This window comes from Ictidomys tridecemlineatus, chromosome 1 (assembly GCF_052094955.1).
Source record: "Ictidomys tridecemlineatus isolate mIctTri1 chromosome 1, mIctTri1.hap1, whole genome shotgun sequence".
NCBI classification, from domain to species: domain Eukaryota; kingdom Metazoa; phylum Chordata; class Mammalia; order Rodentia; family Sciuridae; genus Ictidomys; species Ictidomys tridecemlineatus.
In genome coordinates, this window is record NC_135477.1 from 161,363,788 (window position 1) to 161,390,296 (window position 26,509).

The 26,509-nt window shown below is 34.6% G+C and overlaps 1 protein-coding gene across 3 annotated transcripts in view; it reads right to left on the reverse strand.

Moving 5' to 3' along the window:
• Nucleotides 1–6,716: 6,716 nt before the first annotated feature.
• Nucleotides 6,717–26,509, reverse strand: part of Lyrm7 (LYR motif containing 7) — a 28,622-nt gene continuing 8,829 nt past the window's right edge. The window contains exons 3-5 of one of the 3 annotated variants that reach the window (XM_013363106.4): nt 26,123–26,190; nt 15,288–15,369; nt 6,717–10,007 (exon numbers count right to left, since the gene is read on the reverse strand). In XM_013363106.4, the coding sequence (XP_013218560.1) occupies nt 9,937–10,007; nt 15,288–15,369; nt 26,123–26,190 (221 nt within the window). In that variant the 3' untranslated portion in view covers nt 6,717–9,936. Of the gene's footprint in view, nt 10,008–10,236; nt 10,323–15,287; nt 15,370–26,122; nt 26,194–26,509 lie in introns of those variants that run through there. The other 2 variants (XM_005335801.5, XM_078051159.1) reach the window with 2 other exon arrangements.

Below are 26,509 nucleotides of genomic sequence, written 5' to 3' on the forward strand. Positions count from 1 at the left end.
CCTTGGGCAAATATTTAATTAATGTTGGTTGAATACATGGAGAGATTGCATTCAGTTGAAATTAGGAAAAATATTATTGCAGAAAAAAGAACTCCTAACATGAAAGCCTGAATCATATTTAACTGGATAACATATCAGAAAACTAGATATATTAACAGTAGATTGTCAGAAAAACATGTACAAAAATTTATTTTCCTTTAAAAGAATAGCATCTGAAATTTTGAGCTGGAGAAGATGTAGACCCTTCCCTACAACAAAATTCTAGATAAGATTCAATACTAATTCCCTCTAGGATTTTATTTTGAATAATTTTAGAATGAGAAAAAAAATGAAAATCACTTTTTACTTTGTCTTTATGAACTCTTGGGTTTGGTTTTGTTTTGGTACTGGGGATTGAACCCAGGGGTATTTTACCACCGAGTCACATCCCCAGCCCTTTTCATTTCTTTTATTTTGAGACAGGGTCTCACTAAGTTGCTTAGAGCCTTCTAAATTGTTGAGGCTGGCCTTGAATTTGGGTATTTTTTAATGAATGTGTTGGACTATTATTCAATTATGGTCATTATTATTTTTTTATGTACAAGTCCCAAATTTGACCATCTAGAGTTACTTCAATTTAACTCCTGTGTCTTTTTTTTTTTTTTTTTTGCCAGTGCTGGAGAATGAACCCTGAACCTTGTACATGCTGATAAGCACATACTTTACCACTGAGCTATACTCCCAGACATCCTGTGTCCCATTAACATGTCACTATTAGCCTTCCAATGCTTTGTTTTCTACCACATACAACATAGCTATGCCAGAAAGAAAAGAGATCTGAAAACTTACAATCTGTGTATTGTAAGCTGATGCTGAGGTAGTTCTGGAGGCTGTTAGAAGACTTAGAAATAAGCCCTACTTGCCACACCCAGAGAGAATGTGAGGCAACATTTCAAAATGGATGAGAAATTTCTAGAATTGATGCACAACTTGAGTCCTCAGAAAGATGAAAAATGCTAAGTGTTCAGTAGGATAAATCAACATAAGGGACTAGAACCGAGATCTCTGCGCAGGTACACAGCAACTCACAGGACTGGGACAGCCATGATGTAGGCTGAAAAACATCAACCTGAGGAAGGAGCAAGGTTCCATTGCATGGAGGAGAAATCACTGGTGAGAAGTAAAAACTGCCATACCACGTGATGATTTAGAATTAAAAATTTCTTGAGTGGCATGGAAATCTCCTAAGTACTCTCAGGGTGCCTGGCAAAGACAAGTGTAAAATCTCTTAGAAGGACATTCCCACAATCCACAACTCCACATGGGATCCTCATAGAATTAATAATGTACATCCAAGATATACATATAACAAGCTGGGCACGGTGGTACATGCCTGTGATCCGAGCAGCTCAAGAGGCTCAGACGTGAGGATCGCAAGTTCAAAGCCAGTGAAGCGCTAAACAACTCAGTGAGATCCTATCTCTAAATAAAATACAGGGGCTGAGTTTGTGGCTCCGGGGTAGGGCGCTTGTCTAGCATGTGTGAGGCACTAGGTTCGAGTCTCAGCGCTGCATATCAATAAATGAATAAAATAAATAAAATACAGAATAGGGCTGGGGATAGGGCTCAGTGGTCGAGTGCCCCTGAGTTCAATCCCTGTGCTCCCCCAAAAAGATACACATATGACAAAAGCTGACAAAACACATGAGGAAAGAATGTGTCACAAAGAGGAGTATTGATTATCTATGTAGTTGATAAAACAGGACTTTCTGAAAAGAGACTACATAAAATCAGTATCTTAAATGATGAAAAATATAAAGAATCATAATGAACAAATCGCTGTGAAAAAGGAAGAGTGCATTTGATATAAAATATAGAATGACTAAAAATTAAAAATGAAACTGCTGAAATAAAAAGAAGAAATACATGGGGTGCATGAATAGCAGATTAGACACAGCTGAAAAAAGAAGTAGAGCTGGATGCAGTGGCACATGCCTGTAAATCCCAGCTACCAGGAGTCTGAGGCAGGAGGACTGCAAATTTGAGGCCAGCCTGAGCAACTTAGCAAGACCCTGTCTCAAAATTAAAAGATCTGGGGATGTAACTCAGTAGAGTACTCCTGGGCTCAATCTCTCCAGTAAAAGAAAAAAATAATTAAAAAGAAAGAAAGAAAAATAAAAAGCAAAAGAGAAAAAGAAGAAAGTAGTGAATCAGAGCAGGTAATGAATTATGAAATTGAGCAAATTAACAAGAAGGAAGTGTAATGAGCAGTATAAGAAATGACTAGGGGCTGGGGTTGTGGCTCAGTGGCAGAGCAATTGCCTAGCATGTGTGAGGCACTGGGTTCGATCCTCAGCACCACATACAAATAAATAAAAAATAAAGGTCCATCTACAATTAAAAAATATTTTTTTTAAAAAGATGACTAGCAGGAGCTTCAGAAGGAAAGAACAGAGATAGTGTGAGGCAATATTTGAAAATAGATGAGAAATTTCTAGAATTAATGTACAACTTGAATTCTCAGAAAGATGAAGAATACTAAGTATTCAGTAGGCTAAATCAAAATAAAATCTCTACCTAGAATACCAAAGAAAAGACAAAATCTTAAAAGCAATCATAATAAAAAGAATAGATGACTGGTGCACACCTGTAATCCCATTGACTCAGGAGGCTGAGGCAGGAGGATTGCAAGTTTGAAGCCAGCCTCAGCAATTTAGCAAGGCCCTAAGTAACTCAGTGAGGCCCCGTCTCAAAAAAAAGAAGAGGGGGCTGGGTTTGTGACTCAGTGGTAAAGGATCCCTGAGTTCAATTCCCAGTACAAAAAAAAAAGAAGAAGAAGGAAAAGGAGAAGAAGAAGGAGGAAAATGCTAAATATATTATTATTGGTAGGTATTTTGTGTAAAGTAAAAAGTTAATGATCAGTGGAGGGATACTATTTATTTATTTATTTGGTACTGGGGATTGAACCCAAGGGTGCTTTACCACCAAGTTAGATCCCCAGCAACACCCCTGCCCTGCTTTTGTGTGGTACCAAAAATAAGAACAAAAACAAAACCAAAAAACAGGTCTTGCTAAGTTGCTTAGGGCCTCACTAAGTTGTGGTTGTGGAGGCTGGCTTTGAACTTGTGATTCTCCTTCCTCAGCCTCCCAAGTGGCTGCCTTTTTATGTTTTAAGGTAGGGTCTTGCTAAGTTGCTCAGCCTGGCCTCAAACTTGCAATTCTTCTGCCTTAGCCTCCCAGATGTGCATCAGCACACCCTACAATATTTAAATGTAAGCTGATTAACAAATATATTCAAAGAAATTGCCTTCATCACCTCCTCCAATTTCATCATGCCCATATTTTAATTCCTCCCTCCCACTTGTCCTCATGCCCTTATCTCTTGGCAACCACTAATCTGCTTTGTGAGGATAGATGTTTTCATTTTCCTTAGGTAAATATCTAGGAGAGGAAAATATGCAAGTGCTGTGAGTGAACTATGCCATTAACATAGATAAACACTTTTTTGTTTTTCCACAATGCCAGAATTTATTGAATGACAGTAAATTCAGAAGTCTCACTAAGTTGCAATTCACCTGTGGGTGACCTGATATCAGAAGCTGGCAATCAAAAGTTCTTTTATTCTATTCCAATCTTAAATTCTTTTTTTATATTTATTTTTTAGTTTTAGATGGACACAATATCTTTATCTTTTAATTTTTTTTTTTATGCTGTGATGAGGATTGAACCCAGTGCCTCGCACATGCCAGGCAAGCTGCTACCACTTAAGCCACAACCTCAGCCTCTCCAATCTTAATTTCTAATATCTGCAATACTCAAATCATACATCCTACAAGTTATACATATTCATCTGTATATCACAGAAAGATCAAGGAAGGGTGAAGGTAACTGCAGGGCTACAGGATACTGTGCCAAGGGCACAGGCAAAGAGCAGATAGGAATGCAGAGTCGAAGAATCACTGGAGGTGGAAGAATAAAATTTTTAAGGAACCAAGGTCCTCACTTGCCATACTATTGAGCTACATCTCCAGCCCTGTAGTCTTAGATTTTGCATGTAAGTCAATTTTTAGTTAATGTTTGTATATGGTATGAGTATGAATCAAAATTCTTATTTTTGGTTGTGAGTATAGAATTTTACTCTCCTTTGACATGACTGATTTAGCTTTTTATGGATCTTCATTATTCCCCATAAAATTTTGAGTAAGTTTTAGAATAGTTCCAAAAGAAAAAATAAAAAGACCTGTTGGAATTTTATTTGCAATTACAATGAATTTAGAGATCAGTTTGAAGAGAATGTGGGCACACAATGTTTCTCCAATTATCTCACTGAAACTCTTGCCAAAGTCATCAAAGTCACTTCCATGTTAAATCCAACTATTGATTCTTAGTCCCAATCGTACTTGACCTGTTAGCAGCATTTGGCAAAGGAGATAACCTCTTTTTCAATGCTTATCTATACCAGGGATAAGCAACCTTTTTTTTTTTTTATGTAAAGAACAACCAAACAGAAACTTTAGACTTTGTTAACTGTGTAGTGTCTGCTGCAGTTACTAACTCTGCTGTTGCAGACTGAAAGCAGTAGACTATGGAAATGAAGGAGCATGTGTTCAATAAAATTTTATTTACAAAAAAAGGTAATAAGTCAGATTTATCCCTTACGCTCCAAAGTTCGTTGATCTTTTCCTCTGTATTTTCCTTGCTTCACCTTACTGGAAACTTCTGTCTCTTCTGTTGTTGCTCCCTAACTCCTTAACCTGTTAACACAAAGTGTCCCAAGATCCATCCTTCTGCTTTCTTCTCCATAAGCAGTTTCTTGGTGATGCTTTCCAATGTTACGATTTTAAATACTTGGTTTATGTTCATGACTCCAAATTTCTATCTCCAGATCACTTTTTGAACTCTAAATATTTTATCTAATGTCCTTTTAACATTTGTACTTGGAAGTCTAATAGCCATCTTAATGCATATCCAAAACTAAACTCTTTTTGTTTAGACACAATATCTTTTTTTTCTTTTTAGAGACAGAGGGGAGAGAGAGAGAGAGAGAGAGAGAGAGAGAATTTTTAGTAGTTATTTTTCAGTTTTCGATGGACACAACATCTTTATTTTACGTGGTGCTGAGGATCGAACCCAGCGCCCCGCACATGCCAGGCGAGTGCATTACCGCTTGAGCCACATCCCCAGCCCCAATATCTTTATTTATTTTATGTGATGCCAAAGATTGAACCCAGTGCCTCACGAATATGAGACAAGTGCTCCACCACTCTGAGCTACAACCCCAGCCCCAAAACTAAACTATTGATCTTTCTTGACAAATCTACTCATCTTCAACATTATATTATTAAGGGCTTGCTGGAGAAACAGAAAAGGACATACATCTATATTTACCTATCTACATCTATAGATATGAGGAGATTCCGTATAGGAATTGGCTTGTGTAGTTACAAAGGCCAAGAAGTCCTACAATCTGTCATCTGCAAACTGGAGAACAGAAAAAATGGTTGTGTAAGTCTTGAGTTCAAGAGCCTTAGAATAAGGTCTGATGGTATAAGTTCTGGCCTAAGTCGGAAAGCCTGGCAACTGGGAGCAGCAATGTCAGAAGACAGATGTCTTAGCTCAAGCAGAGAACAAATCCAATCTTCTGACACCCTTTTGTCTACTCTAGTCTTCCACAGAATTGGATGATGTCAGTCCACATTGGTGAGAAATATATATATATATATATATATATATATATATACACACACACACACATATATTTATTTCTCACTAGTAACCAGTAAATACAAATTAATATACCATTTCATATCTATCAGCTTGATAAAAACAAGAAAAGTTATAACAATTACAGTGACATACAGTGAGAATGTAGAGAAATGGGACTTCTCATTGTTGAGTAACCTGGCACAATGACTTTAAAGAACAATTTAAAAATTTCTTGAAAAGTTGAATACGCACATATCCTATGACAGAAAAGTTCCTTTTCCTAGTATATATCCAGACAAACTTTTGCAATGGGTGTAAGAATTTGTGTGCTTTTTTTTTTCAAATTGGTTTGCAATATGAAAAAAATGGAAACATTATTATCCATTGGATTAGTTTATTCTTATCATAAATAAAATGTAAAAGTGAAAGAGCTGTTCATGCAACAATAAAGACAAGTTTCTGGAACAATATATCAAAAAAGATGCAGAATACATAGAACATAACACCACTCATTTGCATTTTAAAACCACGATAGCATTTTTTTGTTAATACAGAAATTTCCATATATGATATATCCAAGTACACATTAGTATTTCTTTTAGCTCTTTATGAATTGAATATGTACATTTTAAGTTTTGATGTCAACCCTTTCAAAAAGGCCCTCTAATTAACATGCCTTTGAAGATAGTGCCCATTTCCCCCCCACACTTTACTCTTTACAAATATAGAGTATAATTTCTTCTTTAAGTTGTAACAATTTGAAAGTATTTTAATTTACATTCACTAGAGACCATATTTTGTTTTGTTTTGTTTTTGTACCAGGGATTGAACCCAGGGGCTTTCAACCACTGAGCTACATCCCCAGCCCTTTTTATGTTTTGAAACAGAGCTGCTTAGGGCCTCACTAAGTTGCTTAGGCTAGCTTAGAACTTGCAATCCTCCTGCCGCAGCTTCCAGCACTGCTGGGATGACAGGTGTGTGCCACCACACCCAGTAAGACAATATTTTTTGTTTTCTATTTATTTATATAATTTTCCTGTTTTGCACTGAGTTACATTTTGCTAATGGATTACTAGAAGCACCTTTTTTTTCTTAACTACTTTAATCATTATAGAAGAGGCTTATAATTTTCTCTACAGTCTATAGTGGCTTCCACAGAACACACAAGTTTTACATTTTTATGTAGACATATATCAATCTGTTGGGATTTCAAGATTAAATTTTAAAGAATTGTCATTACAATTTTCAGTTGTACCAACTAGAACAACATAGTATCTCTCATTTTTAAGCGTTACAGTTTTTTTTTCAGTCTATTCCTAAGTATAGTTTGCTACTTTAAATAAGATCTTTTTTCCCCACTGTATTTCTAGTTACAGCTGATAAATAAAGCTATATTAATTTTGATTTATCCACTTTTGAAATTTCCATTTGTTTACACTTGCATTTAAGTTATTTTCCATAAAACTTATTTGCCTTGTTAATGAGTATAGAAATTCCATCTATTCTTAATTGTGTGCTTTCCAGACACTGTAATGATATTGAAAGATCCTTCTACAGGAAAAATGAGAACCAACTTAAGTGTGACTCAGCCCTTAATTTTAATGTTCTGGATTAGATGTTATACAAACTACCTGCCATATTCTCCCTAAATTTAAATCTTCAGTGAAGGAGTCTTAGCTACCTATGCTTGCCAAATCTGATTCTCCTACCATCCACCTTTTCTAACTTCAAGATTACAAACTCCTGCTGGGCCTTTGAGCCTAGGTTATCTCCAACTGGAATGCATACGATCCATTATCACTGTTTCAATAATCAAAGTGGAAAATTAGATTTGGGCCACAAAAATCCAGTGGGAACATGAGAAACTTTAAAAACAAAACAACTAAATAAAAAAGATTTAGTTAAATGTTGGCATTGTGTAAGAGAGAAGGTAGGGGGCTGGAGATGTGGCTCAAGTGGTAGCGCGCTCGCCTGGCATGTGTGTGGCCCAGGTTCGATCCTCAGCACCACATATAAATGAAGATGTTGTGTCCACCGAAAACTAAAAAAATAAATATTAAAAAAAAGAATTCTCTCTCTCTCCCCCTTTCTCTCTCTTAAAGAGAGAGAGAGAGAGAGAGAGAGAGAGAGAGAGAGAGAGAGAGAGAGAGAGAGAAGGTAGGTGCCTAGATAATCATTCTCAAAGTTTTTACAAAGGGTTTACAAAATAAACACTACATAAGTATAGTAATTTATACTCTCTAGAATCCTGACTCTTGCCCTTTGTTTTACAACAGACCAAGAACTCATAAACTATTTTGTTATTTAATGAAATTATTAAACAACTCATTAAAATTTATTTGAAATATGCATATGTTATCTAAGGAAAGGGTGCCAAATCTTTCAAAATTCTGTGACAGTCAAGCCTATTGTTGATATGTTGATATACTTCACAGGAACTTTATAATCTTGAGGAATTAAAGTACAATTTTCTACCTACCTATTTCTATTATATGCATATTTTAAAGAAAATCTCTAAGCAATAAGCTTTAACAAAATAAAAATACAATTATTAATCTTTACTACTAATGATGACTAGTTTATAAAAAAGTTTGATGAGATACTTAAATGAATGTAATAATGAAAACAATTCAACTTCTTAAAAGTCTTGAGCTTCTACACGTTTAATGGTACTGAAAAATTATAGTATATTATACATAATATATATAATTCTATTCACATAGTAAAAATTAAATACAAAGATGAAAAGTTATGAATCTTTTGACGTGTATAATTCATTTCACAGATTACTAACTTATCTCCTCAAAAGTATTAGGATGCGCTAGGTGTGGCGGTGCATGCCTGCACCCCAGGAGTTTGGGAGGCTGAGTCAGGAATACTGTAAATTCAAAGCCAGCCTTAGCAACTTAGTGAGGGCCTAAGCAACTTTGCAAAACCCTGTCTATAAAAAGGGCTGGGAGTGTGGCTCAATGGTTAGGCATTTGGGTTCAATCCCTGGCACCAAAAAAAAGATTTAAGATGCATAAAGGGTGATCTCTGGTTTAATACTGAGTGTACTACATCTAAATAATTTTGATAATTTTTTGATTTTCTAAAATTTAATTTTTTTCCAATTTGACATTTTATATCCTGTATAGATATACCAATGTTTTGCTAACAAATAAACTTGCATTGAGAATCTTGTAAAAAATGTAAAACACTGTATCATCATCAAATGGAGAATGTTCACTATCAAGTTGGAGAGAACACACTATTCATTGAGAAAGGGAATGATAAAGATACACAGATAAATGAGAAACAAGAAGAATGTTAATACAATTTTATAGCTTCTAGCATTAGATGGTAGGGCCTTTTGTGATTCTTCAGTCTCATCCCAAGGATGGGACATGTAGAAGAAGAAAAGTCATTTAAGTTTTATTGATTTAAGCAAAGTGAATATAGCCATATGTTACATTTGCACAGTAAAGTCAACTGTGGTCTAAATATAGCTAATTCTAGTAAGGCCATACCCAGTTTGATTGAGCCCACCATTTCATTAAAACAATTAGGGTTTCTTTATTCCATGGTGACTCTAAGTGATTTTGAGGTTTTACTCATCTGTCTTTAGAAGACTGATTAAAAATGTCTTTATAAGGACACTGAGAACCTCTCTATTGTCTAAAAAAAAAAAAGCTATAATTATTTATTAGTTTCAGAAATAATTCCAGTATTCAGGAAACAAAGAATACCCTCTGTGGAGAGCTGTGACTCTTTTGGCCATTTTAATAATTTGGATACTAAACATTAATTTAATCTAATAATTTACATCTAATTAAATTTCCCATGGGAGGAAAACTTACAACTTTTCAAAACATGAAATTTTCAAATAACTTTGGTAAGAACACTTATAAAGGTCTAAAAGAAGTGAATTTGATATACCTCCCTAAGTTTTACTTTATAAAGTTTGATTTTCAATGAAAATAAATTATCTTCTCTAATGTCCTTTAAAAATACTTAACTATAGGGCTGAGGATATAGCTCAGTGGCAGAGCAATTACCTAGCATGAATAGACCATGGGTATAATCCCCAGCACCACAAAAACCAAAACCAAAACCAAAACTATGTTCTGTAGTTCTTAGCAATGTCCTTTTAATGTAGAATTAAATTATGATGTTACTCTTTAATTCATTCATTTTCAATATTTCCAGGACTTTTGCCAGTTACACATTTTATAGTTAAAATGTACAAAGTCTTGTTTTATCCTAGAAAATTCACAGCTTCTGAGTTGGTGTATCACAGTATGGTACATTTTCTAGAAGAAGATCTTTCCTAGGGACCAATTCTAAAAGAAAAACAGAGAGAATAATTAAAATTATTAAAATTAGAATTATAATTATATAGTCATTATATTAGAATTAAATGTAAGTATAGTCATTTCCCCCTAAAATGTATAGTAAAATATTTAGTGTTAAGATAATCTTCTGGAATGGTCCTTACCTTAAGTCACTTCTTAGAGCAATGAAAAACAATACGCTTCAGTGACTAAATGCATCTGGCAGTATGAGAAAATTTTAAGGGCACTGATTTTATTTCACATTAGAGATGAGAAGACTCTTGCTTGTATTTTTTGTTTTAGTTTTAGAGGATGGGACCAATTGGCATTTTCTCTTAAAGAGCCTTGCAGAACTCTTAATCAATTAGGTTTTAGGCTGCAAAGAATACCCCTTAACTAACAGTTCAATCCATCTTGCTTTGCAGATGAACTAGTAAATCTGCACTCATTTTCTTTTTCAGTACCTTGTTGAAAGCAGGAAGAACTAACCAGCATGCACTGACATTCTGGCAATTTCTCTTAGCTGTAGCCTCAGGTAGTACTTGGTTTGTGTCCTAAGAAATAGAAAGAGGCCCTGACCTTATGTTTTACCACTAAATGGGTCACAAGCTTGAAGCCTATAGTGGTCAGGTCCATGATAATCATACTCCCTTCTACCCTTACTTTTCACTCTCTACTTTCGCATTTTAAGTTATGTAATCTTCAGTACCTCACTTCTGTTGGTTTTAAACACAAGTGGACTAGGACTTATTAAGCAGAAAAAAACCAAAAACATTATTAATAGGTTTTTCATCTATTCATGGCATTGTTGTGAGGGCTAAAGAATCTGACAGGTTTGAGACTGTTTTCAGAAAAACAGCAAAACCATACCCTAGAACTGGCCAATGATTAAAAACTGCCACTCCAATGGAGCACTAGAAGTAACTGCCACCATTTTTAACCTTATGAAACACAATGTGCTATACTTCAGATGCTGCCAGAAACAACATTCCTACATCTCCCCTGCCACCAAATCCATGCCACTTTCCCATAAGGACCTGATCCTATAACCACTAATGCTACTCCTGCCAGTAAAAGAGATCTCTGCCAAGCCTCTGCCCTCAAGGTCATTTCTTTTGTTTGTTTGTTGGGGATTGAACCAAGGGCCTCATGCATATGAGGCAAACCTTCTGTCTCTGAACTACACCGCTAGCCCCTCAAGTCCACTGCTGAACATGGGTAGGTGTGAGCTATCTATATCAAATGCTTGTGTCAGAAATGCAAAGGAAACTGAGGAACTGAATTTTCTTTATTCTATCTTGAGGATCTAGAACTTATGCAGATGAAAATTCCTAAGACAAAGGAAGACATTCAAAGAGTGGTAAATAACCAGAAAGCCTCTCGAATATCCACTACTCTATCCCTTCACTCAATTCTTCTTATTGTGTGATCTTTGGAATCAAAGGATACTCTATAATTGAATTTTTCTGTATTCATTAACTGCTAACACTTTAATTAGGCCAAACATACCACAGGTGTATTTACATAGTATATACTATTTTTCTATAATTTTATTTTATTGATTGTAAAATCTCTGACTTTGCTCTCTATGTTAGATGCCAAATACTATTAACCACATGAATCTATTTGACATTGCCAGATCTTTGATAAGGAACTGCACTGAGATCATGGTTTATTTCCTGTACTTTATAGGACCCTGAAAGCCTTATCTACTTGGTCATATTATATGCATAATTTACAAAGTACTTCTTTTGAAATAAAAAGGCTTTAGCTCGATTATAGACCAAAATCAAAATTAAGGGCAGGAGTTTTAAAAAAAATCTATTATGGGTAGCATTGTTTATAAGAGTATGGCAATCAGAGAGACACTTTGAATATCAATAATTTATAAGATGTTAAAATATTTAACTCTGAAGTTACAGAAATGTTGTTAGATATATCAAGAACATAAATATAAATGATAAGTTGAAATTAGAGGCTGGGATTGTAGCTCAGTGGTGGAGCACTTGTCTCGCATGAGTGAGGCACCAGATTCGATCCTCAGCACCCACATAAAAATAAGTAAATAAATAAAAGTATTGTGTCCATCTACAACTAAAAATATTTTTTAAAAAAAGGCGGGGGTGCTGGGGAGACAGCTCAGTGGTAAAGCACCTGCCCAGCATGCATAAGGCCCTAAGTGCAATCCCTATCACCACACAAAAAATAAACAACAATAAAAAATAATATTTAAAAAAGAAGTTAGAGAACTTTAGAAAACTAAGTGTTTTCTTCCAAAAATCTATCCTTGCATATGGATCTGCTTATGTGCCTCTCTTACAGCATTGAAGGACTGAAGGAACATTTAAGAGCATTCTCCATAAATTCTAGTGCCCAGCACAAAGAGGATTCAATAAGTGTTTACTGAATCACATAAATTTGCCTCTAAATACAAATTCTAAGATAGTTGTAGGTAATGACAAATGTAAATAAATGAAAAGGCAGAAATTTAAAAACACATTTGAAAAAAGATTGCTTTTTTTGTGTGTGTGTGGTACTGGGGATTTATCCCAGGAGTGTTCTACCACTGAGTCACTTCCCCAGCCCATTTTATTTGTTTTTTATTTTGACACAGGGTCTCAAAATAAAAAAGTTGCTTAAAGCCTTGCTAAGATGCTGAGGCTGGCTTTGAACTTGCAATCCTCCTGCCTCAGCCTCCTAAGTTACATTACAGGCATGGTCCACTGTGTCTGGCTTCTAGTGCATTTGAAAAAAAATGTATCATACCAATTTTCAAAGCACATTCCCATTTTGTTTGTCTTACATATATGCCACAGAAGAAGTTAAAAAGTATAGATGATCTTATTCAAAAACTATATACCAGGAGCTGGGGATATAGCTCAGTTGGTAGAGTACTTGCACAGGGCCCTGGGTTCAATCCCCAGTACCACAAACAAAAACAAAAACAAAACTATATACCATTAATATATAGTCACATGAAGTTCTGAGTTTTCTTGATACAATTTTTATGCATAAATTTGGTAACTATCTATAGAATGTATGATGGATAAAGGTCAATTCTAAAACCATTTGACTAATATCCATGTTTCGTCAATAATCAAAGAGAAAGCAATTGTGGAACAATGAGTTAATTTCAGTATTTTTCTAAGTCATAGTTAAAGGCTCTGCTAGACCAATGATGAGAAGGGTATGAATCAAATGTTATGATTAATTCAAATTCGTGCAATTAAGATGATACGGAAAAAAAAATCACAAAAACTAGCCAGTACTTGGGGAAAATAAGCAGTTTCCACAATATTTTTAAAAGATTTTTTTTAAATAAGAAAATTTTCCCAAAATGATTAAATTGTCATGTCTATAATAAAGAACTTTGAAATCACACACCATGATAAAGGAAGTTAGTTTTTTTTTTTTTTTAGAGAATTTTTAATACTTATTTTTAGCTATCGGCAGGCACAACATCTTTGTTTGATGTGGTGCTGAGGATCGAACCCGGGCCGCACGCATGCCAGGCGAGCGCGCTATCATTTGAGCCACATCCCCAGCCCCGGAAGTTAGTATTTAAGAAAGAAAAAAATTACAAATTATATAAGATAAGGAGTTCTTGCTGAGTGAAATTCAATATTTAATTTTCAGTACAGATATTATTTGGAATGGAAGGAAAAGAGAAATTTAGAATTCATGCACAATTGCAAAAATGCAGTTTCATTTTATTATTTTCACTCTCTATTACCTTCATGTTGAGATATATAGATGTATATACATACACATCTAGAGAGATTCATAATCACAATTCTCAGTTTTCTAAACAAGAAGCAGAATTTTATTTCTCATTTTTATATGCAGGATAGACACTGGTAAAATATTCAGAGGAATTTGCCTAACATAACTTAATGGAATCAAATCTGTTCCATTTTGAACCTACAGAATAAAGGAGGAAAAAAAAAAAAAAAAACATGGCAGGCACAGTGGTGCATGCCTGGTGCCTCAGGAGGCTGACACAGGAGGATAGCAAATTCAAAGCTGGCCTCAGCAACTTAGCAAGCTGCTAAACAACTCAGTGAGACCCTGTCTCTAAATAATTTACAAAAAAGGGCTGGGGATGTGGCTCAGTGGATAAGCGCCCCTGGGTTCAATAACCCCTATACAAAAAAAAAAAAAACCCAACAAACTATGGTGTTGAAAGTCAGGATAATGACTACCCTTGTGGGAAGAAGGTTACTAGAAAAAACATGAGGATATGAAGAGACTTTTAGGATGCTGTAATATACAGCTTGATGTGGATGTTAGGTCTTTCACTTGGTGAAAATTCAATGAGTTGTACAATTATATATTGTGTACTTTCTGTATATTTCCAATAGTCTATTTAAAAGCAATGATTTTGGCTGAGGATGTGACTCAGTGGTCAAGTGCGCCCCTGAGTTATATCCCCAGTTTCCGCCCCCAAAAGGAGAACTTTAAAAGCAACGATTTTCTTTCTTTCTTTTTTTTTTTTTAACATTTATCTTTATTTTATTTTTATGTGGTGCTAAGGATTGAACCCAGTGCCTCACGCATGCTCCACAAGCACTCTACCTCTGAGCCACAACCCCAGCCCCCTAAAAGCAATGATTTTCAATGTCATTGTTTTTTGTTGCTATTATCCCCCAAAATATTTCAGGGAGTGAAAAGAATATATAATGTGAAATGAGATTCTACTGGATCCCATAAAGAGTCTCAAGGTATAATGGAGAATTCTTAATTATATTTCCATTTCCTATAATCCCAATTCTTCTGAATTAAAATAATTACAGAATAAAAGGTAAAAATTAGATTTAGTCTAGGTAAGTGATACATGAGCCTAGAAAAATTAAGAATCCCAAATAAATATGATGAAAATAGTAGTAATGTTTTTGTAACTACAGTTTTACAAATATAATCAGGGTATAAATTTAAAAATTAAAATGAAATCTGGTATAACAAAGTTTCATAATTCGGCATTTTTAGACTACCTTATAAATGCATACAATAAATATTATAGTGCCTGGCAAAATCAAGCTGTTTTACTTATTAACATTAAAAGTGCTATAATTAAGAGGTAATGTGAGGTATGGTGGCACATGCTTGTTGGCCCAGCTACACAAGAGGTTAAGGCAGGAGGATTACAAGGGCCCAGGAATTTGAGTACAGCCTGAGCAAATAGCAAGACCCCATCTTTTAAAATAAAAGCAAACAAACAAATAAATAAAAGTGTTATAACTATTCAATATTTCAAAACACATTGCAGTCAGAATTTTTTTTTTTACTTACTCAGGGTATTGTGGTCTGTGTGAATGCCTTGTATAACAGATGTTCTAAGCAACAGTTCAACATCAGAACCTATTTTCATTAGCTGTTAAAAACAAACAAACAAACAACAAATCTTTTAGGAGTTTTATGTATATGTTTAATTTTTTAAAAATATTTCTATTTACTTATTTTTATGTGGTGCTGAGGATCAAACCCAGTGCCTCACATGTGTGAGGCAAGTGCTCTGCCACTGAACCACAGCCCCAACCCTGAATGTTTAACTGAAATCTACAGTTTTACTACAATTTCTTCTTAGATAATATTGCTTTTAACTTTTTGCAACTATTCCAAGTACACAAAAAGCTCATATAGTTTTACATGATGTTCCAAATAGATTTTGAGTATTTTTGGTAATAATGCATATTTTAAAATGTGTTTAAAATGTATAATAGTTGGGCAGAGGTTTGACTTTTTTTTTCTTTATACAGTTGAATGTTCTGAACATTAGAAAGAGTGTTGGCTTAGGAGTCAGAATCCCTGGAATCCAACTCCAGCTCTGTCATTAAGGAATGGCTTTGGGTTAACTACCCATTCTTTTTCACTTTCAGACCTCATCAAATGCAAAATTAATAACTGGACTAAAACAGTGATTCCTAAAGCTGTAGACCCTTGAGGATCTTTGAAATTCTTTCAGGGATCTGAAAGTATTATGAACACAATCAAAATTGTTTTCATAATACTATATATAGCCCTCTGCATTGTTTGTGAGTAGTAAAGCTTTCTATGATACCTCTTTTTCTGGGGCTGGGGGATTAAACCTAGGAGACTTTATCACTGAGCTACATCCCCAGCCCCTTTTCTTAAGATTTTTATTTTAATATGGGATCTCACTAAATTGTTCAGGACCTTGACAAGTTGCTGAGACTGGCCTCAAACTTGCAATCCCCCTGCCTCAGCCTCCAAGTTGCTGGGATTATAGGTATATGTCTCCATGCCCAGCAAAAATACCATTTTATACTAAGAGCTGTGATTATTTAGACTTAGATATTTGTCAGACATCTTAAACATGAATGAAATGAATATGTCACTTCAAGAAAAAAATTGATAGTATTTGCTGACAATGATGAAATTCAAGCTTTCCATTAAAAATTGGAATTCTGGAGAACTTGTATCTGCTATATGAGCTTGAAAGCTTTGCAATACTTAGAGATTTTTCTGATGAGATAGATATTAATATTAATAGATGTAATTTAAAAATATCATACAATGGCTGAGTGTAGTGGCACACATGTGTAATCCCAAAGATTTGGGAGGCTGTGGCAGGAGGATTGCAAGTTTGAGGCTAGCCTCAGCAACTTAGTGAGGCCCTGTCTCAAAATGAAAAAGGGCTGAGGATGTAGCTCAGTGGTTAAGCACCCCTGAGCTCACTCCCTGGTATACCCCACACCCCGCAAAAAAAAAAAACAAAAAAAACACACACACACACACACACACACAATGAACTACATTAACACATTTGGAAAATCTGTCTTTTCATGAAACTGTATTTTCCAAATCACCATTGTATGGTGTTATACAATCATGCATAGGTTAAAAAAAAAAATCTGTTTAAAAGAAAAGAGATTAAAGTTCACCGATCTAGCTGGGCACAAATTTGAAGCTAACCTGGTCAACTTAGTGAGACCCTGTCTCAAAATTTAAAAATTTTAAAAATAAAAGGGCTGGGATGTAGCTCAGTGATAGAGTGCCCCTGGGTTCAGTCACCAGTATTGGTACATGGCAGCGGGGAGTCATTATTCTACTAAATGAAGCTCTGAGTAAGAAAAGCCCTAAGTGAGAAAGAACTTAGCAGGAAGAGGTTAACAGTATAAAGGCTTTGAGACACTGAAGTTCTTTGTAGATTCAAGAACTCTCAAAATAAGGCACTGTGACTGAAAAGAAAGAGGGTACATGATTCAAGTTGAGGTGGGAATCAGATCAGATTCAGTCAAGTAGATATATAATCTTGTAGATCATGATAAGCATCAAAACTTTTTTTTTTTTTTTTTGCAGGGGAATGTGGGGGTGATGCAGAGGATTGAACACAGGGTCATGGGCACACCAGACAAGGGATCTACTACTGAGTTACATCCCCAGCCAGTAGATTTTTTTTTTTTAAAGGGATAAAGATTGTGAATATAAGAGTGACCTGATGTGTGTGTTCTTAATGGACCACTCCCTTGAGAATAGGGAGCGAAGGTGGATGCAGGGAGTCCTGGTAGGAGGCTGATGCAATAATGCAGGGAGAGATGATGGTGGCTTGGATGAGGTGATAATGAGGGAGATGATAGGTGGCTGAATTCTGGATCTATTTTGAAGCGTAAACCAATAAGATCTATTGATAGATTGGATATGTGACAGGACAGCAGTCAAAAAAGAAAATGCCACCATTTTTGGTTTGAGAATCAAAAGGAGGGAGTTTCCATTAGCTAACGTGGAGAAGGCTATGGGAGAGCAAGCCCCACCTCCTGATTCCAGAAAGGGGCCTAGCAGAGTACCGAGGAAGACAGATGAGTCTTTTCTTCCATTGGAGTTGATAAACTGAGTTAAGTCCTAAAGCTAAGGCTGAAAATAGGTAAGATGTGGAAGAAGAGATGTGGGGGATCAGAGATGAGAAAGAGGTGGTCTGTATGAAATCTAGAGCCTCCCCCCGAAAAATCCATTGGTCTACAGATAACAAAGTTCCATATTCCCAGGGACCTTTAAGAAATTGCCGCTTGACAAATATAGTATCAAAGAATATACACAATTATCTGAAAAGGCTATTACATACTTCTACCCTTTTCCAACTATATATCTGTGTGAGACTGGACTTTCTTCAACCTAAAAAACATGTTGTAGAGGGCTGGGGTTGTGGCTCAGTGGTAGAGTGCTTGCCTAGCATGTGTGAGGCACTGGGTTCAATCTTCAGCACCACATACCAATAAATAAATAAATAAATAAAAGTATAATTTAAAAAAAAAAACATGTTGTAGAGATTCAATAAAGAAGATGTCTAACTTCTACTGAAGCAGACATTAAAGAGATTTACAAAGATGCAAAATGATGTCACCCTTCTCATTAAATTTTTTTAAAAAGTTATTTTTCATAAATAGTAATTTCTTTTTAAAAAATGTTTAAACTTTAAGATTATTTCTACATGTAATGGGTTTATTTTTATTTTTTTAAATTTTTTTAAACTTGTTTATAGACCTTTATTATTTGTTTATATGTGGTGTTGAGAATCGAACCCAGTGTCTCACACATGCCAGGCAAGTGCGCTACCACTGGGCCACAGATACAGCCCAATAATGGGTTTATTAATGTTATTTTAAAATGAATCAATATACTTTTAAAGAAATTGTAGGTTTAAGTTTCAAATATGTTAAATAGCTTTCTGAAGTCCTCTATTTTATTTTTAAAAATATTTTTTAGTTGTAGATGGACAAAATACCCTGATTTTATTTGTTTATTTTTATGTGGTGCCAGGATCAAACTCAGTGCCTCGGACATGCTAGGCAAACACTCCACCGCTGAACCACAACCCCAGCCCATTTTATTTTTATTTTATACTTTATTATACCATTAAAATCATACATAGTATATGGGTTCAATTTTACAAAATTACACATACAAGGAATTTTATTTCAGTCGCTATTCCTCTCTTTTTCCTCCTATTCTCCCTCTCCCTATTCTCCATCTACTCTACTAATCATTCTTTTGCTTATTTATTTGTTTGTTTGTTTGTTTATTTATTTCCCAGCACTCCACACGTGCTAGGCAAGCACTTTACTGCTGAGCCACAACTTCAGCCCCTTCTTTATTTATTTTTGATTGGTACTTTCAGCACATACATAAAAGTAAAATTTCCCATTTATATATGAATATAACTTGACTTTGTTAAATTCATTCTGTGAATTCATTCATTTCCCTTTCCCTTCCTTGCTCCCTCTCGTTCTCCTACTTCTACTTCACTGGTCTTCCCTTTATCTTTATGATACCCAATTCCCTCCTCCATTGTTTTTTTTTTCCCCTTATTTCGCTATATCTTCTACATGAGAGAAACATCTGACCCTGGATTTTCTGAGTCTGACTTATTTGGCATGGTTTTCTCCTTTTCTGTCCATTTACTGGCAAATATCATTATCTTCTTTTTGGCCAAGTAAAACTCCATAGTGTATATATGCTATATATTTTTTATCTACTCATATATTGATGGGCATCTGGACTTATTTCATAATTTGGCTATTGTGAACTGTGCTGCTATACATATTGAGGTAGATGTATCATTACAGTATGCTGATTTTAGTTCTTTTGGATAAATGCTAAGGAGTGGGATGACTGGGTCATATGATGTTTCCGGTCTCAGTTTTCTGAGGAACCTCCACACTACTTTCCGAAGTGGTTGTATTAATTTTGCAGTCCCACCAACAATGTATAAGTGTACTTTCCCCCCACACCTTCACCAGCATTTATTATTATTTATAGTCTTGATAATTGCCATTCTGTCTGGAGTGAGATAAAATCTTAATGTAGCTTTGATATGCACTTCCCTGATTGCTAAAGATGTTGAACATTTTTACATATATTTGTTGGCCATTTGTGTTTCTTCTTTTGAGAATTTTCTGTTTAGTTCTTTTGCCATTTATTGATTGGGTTATCTGCTTTTTGGCAATTGAATTTTATGAGTTCTTTATATATTCTGGATATTAATTCCCTGTCACAAGAGTAGCTGGCAAAGGTTTTTTCCTATTCTGTAGGCTCTCTCTTCCTTCTCTTGATGGGTTTCCTTCACTGTGCAAAAGCTTTTTAGTTTGATGACATCACACTTATTGATTCTTGATTTTATTTCTTGAGTTTTACGGGTCTTGTTAAGAAAGTCGGTGCCTATACCTATATGATGGAATGTTGACTATGTTTTTTTTCCTAGCAGTTGCAAGGCTTTTGGTCTAGTTCCTAAGTCTGATTCATTTTGAATCGCAGGGTGAGACAGGGATCTAATTTCATTCTTCTATCTATGGATATTCAGTTTTCCCAGCATTATTTGTTTTAAAGGCTCTTTTCTCCAACATATATTTTGCCAATTTTGTCAAGTATCAAATGGCTATAAGTATGTGGATTTGCCTCTATCTTCTGTTCTATTCAATTGGCATACATGTCTATTTTGATACCAATACTGCAGTGTTTGTGCTATAGCTCTGCAGTATAATTTGACATCAGGCATTGTGATGCATTCTGCATCAATTTTCTTACTCAGAATTACTTACTTAGAATTGCTTTATCTATTCTGGGTCTCTTATTCTTCCAAATTAACTTAAGGACTGTTTTTTCTACTTCTGTGAAGAATATCGGTATTTTGATGGGTTTACCTTGAATCTGTATATTGCTTTGGTAGTATGGCCATTTTATCAATATTACTTCTGCCTATCCAAGAACATGGGAGCTTTCTGGAGTCGTCAATTTTATTTTATTTTTTAAAATATTTTTTAGTTGTAGATGGACAAAATACCTTTATTTTATTTATTTTTCTATGGTGGCCAGGGATCAAACCCAGTGCCTCACTCATGCTAGGCAAGCACTCTACCACTGAGCCACAACCCCAGACCATTTTATTTTTATTTTATATTATACCATTAAAATTTCCATTTTCTAAGGTCTTCTTCAACTTCTTTCTTCAGTGTTCCATAATTTTCCATTGAAAAGGTCTTTCATCTCCTTGGTTAGATTAATTCCAGTTTTTTTTTAATATTATGAATATAATATTGTGAAAAGGATGGTTTTCCTGATTTCTTTCTCAGCTGAATTGCTATTAGAATATAGAAAAATTATTGAATTCTGATTGTTGACTTTCTATCCTGCTACTTTTCTAAATTCTTTATCCGCTCTAGGAGTCTTCTGGTGGGATTTTTGAGACCCTCTAGATATAGGATCATGTCATCAGCAAACAGTGATAGCTTGACTTCTTATTTTTCTATTTGTATTCCTTTGATTTCCTTCTCTTGCCTGATTGCTCTGGCTTGAGTTTCAAGAACTATATTGAGAAAAAGTTGTGAGAGTGGACAACCTTGACTTGTTCCTGATTTTAGAAGAAGCTTTCAGTTTTTCTCCATTCAGTAATGATGTTGGCTTTAGGTTTGTAGACTATAGCCTTTATAATGTTGATATAAGTTCTTTCTACCCCCATTTTCTCCAGTGTTTTTCTAAAAATATATATTTTAGTTGTAGATGAACACTATACCTTTATTTTATTATATTCATATGTGGTGCTGAGGATTAAACCCAGGGCCTCCCATGTGCTAGGTAAGTGCTCTACCAATGAGCCACAACCCCAGCCCCTCTTCATTATTCTTAACATGAATGGTTGCTGTATCTTATCAAAGGCATTTTTTGCTCTTATTGAGATGATCATACAGTTCTTGTTCTTAATTCTATGTAAGTGGTGAATTACATTTATTGATTTGCATGTGTTGATCAAATCTTGCATCCCTGGGATAAAGCCCACTTGGTCATGGTATATTATTATATATATATTTTGAGTGCAGCTTGCTAATATTTTATTAAGAATTTTTACATCTATCAGGGTATTGATCAGTAGTTTTCTTTCCTAGATATGTCTTTGCCTGATTTTGGGATCAGGGTTTTACTGCCTTTATAAAATGTATTTGGGAGTGTTTGCTCCCTTTCAATTTTATGGAATAATTTGAGAAAGACTAGGGTTAGTTTTTCTTTAAAAGCCTGGTAGAACTCAAATGAGAATCCATCTGGTCCTAAACTTTTCTTCACTGACAGGCCTTTAATTGCTGTTTCAATTTCATTACTTGATATTGGTCTATTTAGGTTTTCTGACTCTTCCTGGTTCAATTTGGGCAGGTCATATGAGTTTAGAAATTTATCAGTGTCTTCTACATTTTTGCAGTTTATTAGAATACAAATTTTCAAAAAATTTTTCTAATGATCTTCTGGATTTCAGAAGCATCTGTGGTGATATCTCTTTTTTCATCTCTAATTCTGCTAATTTGGGTCTTCTCTCTATCTTTTGGTTAGTCTGGCTAAGGGTTTATATATCTTTTTTTTTTTTTTTTGAAGAACCAACTCTTTGTTGCACTGACCCTGTATATTGTCTATTTATTCTTAATTTCATTAATTTTGGCTATGGTCTAATTATTTCCTATCTTCTACTGATTTGGAGTTGGTTTATTCTTTTTCTAAGGCCTTGAGGAGGAGCATAAGATTATTTATTTGGAATCTCTCCATTTTCTTAATGCCTGCATTTCTTAGTGCCTGCACTCATTGCTATAACTTTTCCTCTTAGTACTGCTTTCAATAGTGTTCCAAAGACTTTGATATGTTAGATCTTTGTTTTCATTTGTTTCTAAGAATTTCTTGATTTCTTCTCTCATTTCTTCTTTGACCCAATCTTCATTTAAAAGAGTATTATTTAATCTCCATGTGTTTCTGTGGTTTCTATTTTATTTCTTGCTGCTGATTTCTAGTTTCATCATTATGGTCTGATAGGATGTGTGGGATTATATTGATTTTTTTTTTTTGTATTTGCTAAGACTTACATTATGACCTAGAATATATTCTATTTTAGAAAAGTTTCCATGAACTGCTGAGAAGAAGGTAAATCAGTTGTTTGGGGGTAAAATACTCTGTATATGTCTATAAGGTCCATTTTATTTATAGTATTATTTAGGTTGAATACATCTTTATTGATTTTCTGCTCTGATGACCTGTCTAGTAGTAATAAGGGTGTGTTGAAGTCACCCAGTATTGTTATATTGGGATCTATCTGTGATTTAAGGAATATTTTCTTAATTAGGTACCTTGACATTTTATATATAAATGTGTGTGTATGTATGTGTGTGTATATATATATATATATATACACATTTATATATATGTCTCTTCTTGTTGGGACTGTTTCCTTCGCCAGTATATAAGGGCCTACTTTGTCTCTTTTGATTAATTTTTGCTTGAAATATAACTTTGTCAGATATGAGAATAGCTACTCCAGATTGTTTAGACTCCATTTGAGTGGAAATTTTTTAACTTTTTACCTTCAGTCTGTGTCTTAGCCTATGAGTCTCTAGCAGAGAGGATATAGTTGGATCTTATTTTTTGATTCATTCCACTAATCTATGTCTTTTAATTGGGGAGTTGAGATTAATATTCAATATTATTATGGATGTGTTTGTGGTTTACAGTCATTTTAATTTTTGTTTAGGTTTAATTGTTTTCATTCTCATTTAGATGATTAGTTTTCTATTGATCTTTATCTACTTGGGAGTTTTGGGATTTGTTTTTGGGTTCCTCTGTATACAGTTTGAGTATTCTTTGTAGTGTTGGCTTATTTGTCATTTAAGGGTCCTCAATTTTTAAGAGGGTAAAGGCATCCTGAGACTACCAAGTTAGAGAACTGCTAGTCTAGAAAATGCCTAGGATTCCTTTTGACACCAAGATTTCAAGAACCCTGTAATCTATGAGAATTTAATTATCAATAATTACTAAATAATATTTACATAGTTACTGAAAGTATAAAATATATATTTACATAAAACAAACATCCAATATCTATATTGGTTAATGTTAGATTAATGTCCCATGTGTAAAATAAATTTGGGAGACTGTATGTTCATGTTCCCAATTTAGTTGACAGAAAAAGCCTTCAATTAAAAATCTTTTTTATTGAAACAGAGTCTCCCTTTGTTGCCCAGGCTAGTCTTAAACTCCTGGTCTCAAATCCTACCACTTAGCCTCTCAAGTGGCTGGGACTTGAGGCATGTGACATTAAAACATCCTTAATAATAATTTCAAAATTTAAAAATAATTACCATATTATTGTTAATCCACCTACTGAATGGTCAATAGTACAAACTTCCTCATATACTCTATTTAAAAAAATATTTTCAGTTATAGATAGACATGAAACCTTTATTTTATTTATTTTTATGTGGTGCTGAGGATTAAATCCATTGCCTCACATGTGCCAGGCAAGTGCTCACCATTGAGCTTCAACACCAGACCCCTTCGTATACTCTTTTTTCGGGGGGAAGGTACCAATGATTAAACTCAGGGGCACTTGACTACTGAACCACATCCCCAGCCCTATTTTGTATTTTATTTAGATACAGGGTCTCACTGAGTTGCTTAGCAACCTCGAAGTTGCTGAGGCTGGCTTTGAACTCATGATCTTCCTGTCTCAACCTTCCGAGCTGCTGGGATTACAGGCGTATGCCACCATGCCTGGCTCCCTTCATATACTCTTGCTTTTTTTTGTTTTTGGTTCTTTTTGTTACCAGGAATTAAACCCAAGGACACTTAACTACTGAGCCACATCCCCAGACCTTTTTGATTTTGAAACAGAGTCTTCACTAAGTTGCTTGGGGCCTCACTAAGTTGCTGAGGCTGGCCTCGAATTTGCAATCTTCTTGTCTCAGCCTCCCATGCCACTGGGATTACAGATGTGTGCCAGTCTTCTTCCTAGTTATGATTTGATTACTGATTACACTGTCATCTTAACTTCTACCATAAATAAAAATTACATATTTCCTGTTTGTCCTATCATATGCTTAAGTGAAATCTTCCTTTTTTTTTTAATATATACAGATGGAAATACTTAGGCTATGTCATTCTGTTTTATTAGCTCAACTATAACAGGTATTTACTATTTAAAACTAGTATATTTTTTTGCCAGGTACCATTGTACACACCTGTAATCCCAGCAACTCAGGAGGTGTAAGCAGGAGAACTGCAAGTTCAAAGCCAGCCTCTGCAAGTCAGCAAGACCCTAAGCAACTTAGCAAGACCCTGTCTCAAAATAAAAAATAAAAAGAGCTAGATATGTGGCTCAGTGGTTGAGCACCCCTGGGTTCAATTCTTGGTACCAAATAAAAGAAAATAAAATACTATTTTTCCTACTTAATATAAATGCATTTTATCATATTTCTTTAAAACTCATAAAAATTCTATTAAAAATGGAAGACTCTAATTTGTATCTTCCCTTTTACCAAATCAATTCTTTGAATCCTAACTAACTCTTGCAAAAATTCTCTATTTTTTGTTTGCTTCATAAGGACCATTTCCCTACCTTTATACAAAGATAGACACAGAAGTTCAGGATAGAGACATTATATGTATATACATTATACAGGAAAAGAATCACCTGTGCATCTTTTCTATGAGCATGTATTAAGAGTTCCATGGAGCTCATACACTAATATCAGTAGAGTGTCTTCAACTATAGCAAGTGACCAAAAAGCAAATATGGAAGGCAATGTAGAATAGTTCATAAACTGAGGCTGTGTATGCTATTAGATGATAGAAATTTTAAAAAAAGGGGGGGGGAGGGGTTGACCTGACTAGTTGAGCAGAAGTTCCCTCTGGAGTTCCAAGTTATTACAACACTCTCCATAGTTTCAGTCACTCGCCTTAGGTGAAGACAGAATTTCATGGGTTTCTCTGTTGGTTCAGCTGCTCTTGGTTTGACCATGGCTACTTCTATGTTCTTTTCACAGGGCAACTTGGTGTCATTTGGGTATAGGCAGATGATCTTGAGAAGATGAGCCACACCAAACAAATGAAGGTTATCTATATTTGTGATGGTTTTATTTATCAAGTAATGGGTTTGACTTCATATATCCTCTCTATTTTCATCATTTCCTCTTTGCCAACAAAATTTTATAAGAGCTTTATTATATATGGGTCAAATTATATTATGATAGTATGTACCGGTATATAAATGTAATAACAAATCCTATCATTATGTACAATACAACTAAAATACACCAATTAAAAAAAAGAGCATTGTTATAATTTGAAAAACTCAATTACTGTACCTCTTCTATTTTCTTAGGAGAAGTTTCACTTTTATTACTTTTGAATTCTTCATTTATCTTTATTCTGGCTGCTAGAGAGAAAAAATATATTCAGTTATTTGCTTTAGAATTTAGAATTCTTGCCTCAACAATTTACATGTCATTCATTATATTATTCATTTCTCTTTCTATAGTATAAAAAAAGAGTTTGTTCCCATGTAAAACAAAGCATGAGAAATATATTAAATAAATCTCTTGGAAAGGTTTTGACAGGTAAATTTGTTAAATAAATAAATAGGGGCTGTGGGTATAGCTGTGGGTAGAGCACTTGCCTCTAATGCTCAAGGCCCTGGATTCAATCCCCAGCACCACAAAAAATAAATAAATAAACTTTTAGCACTCTAATAC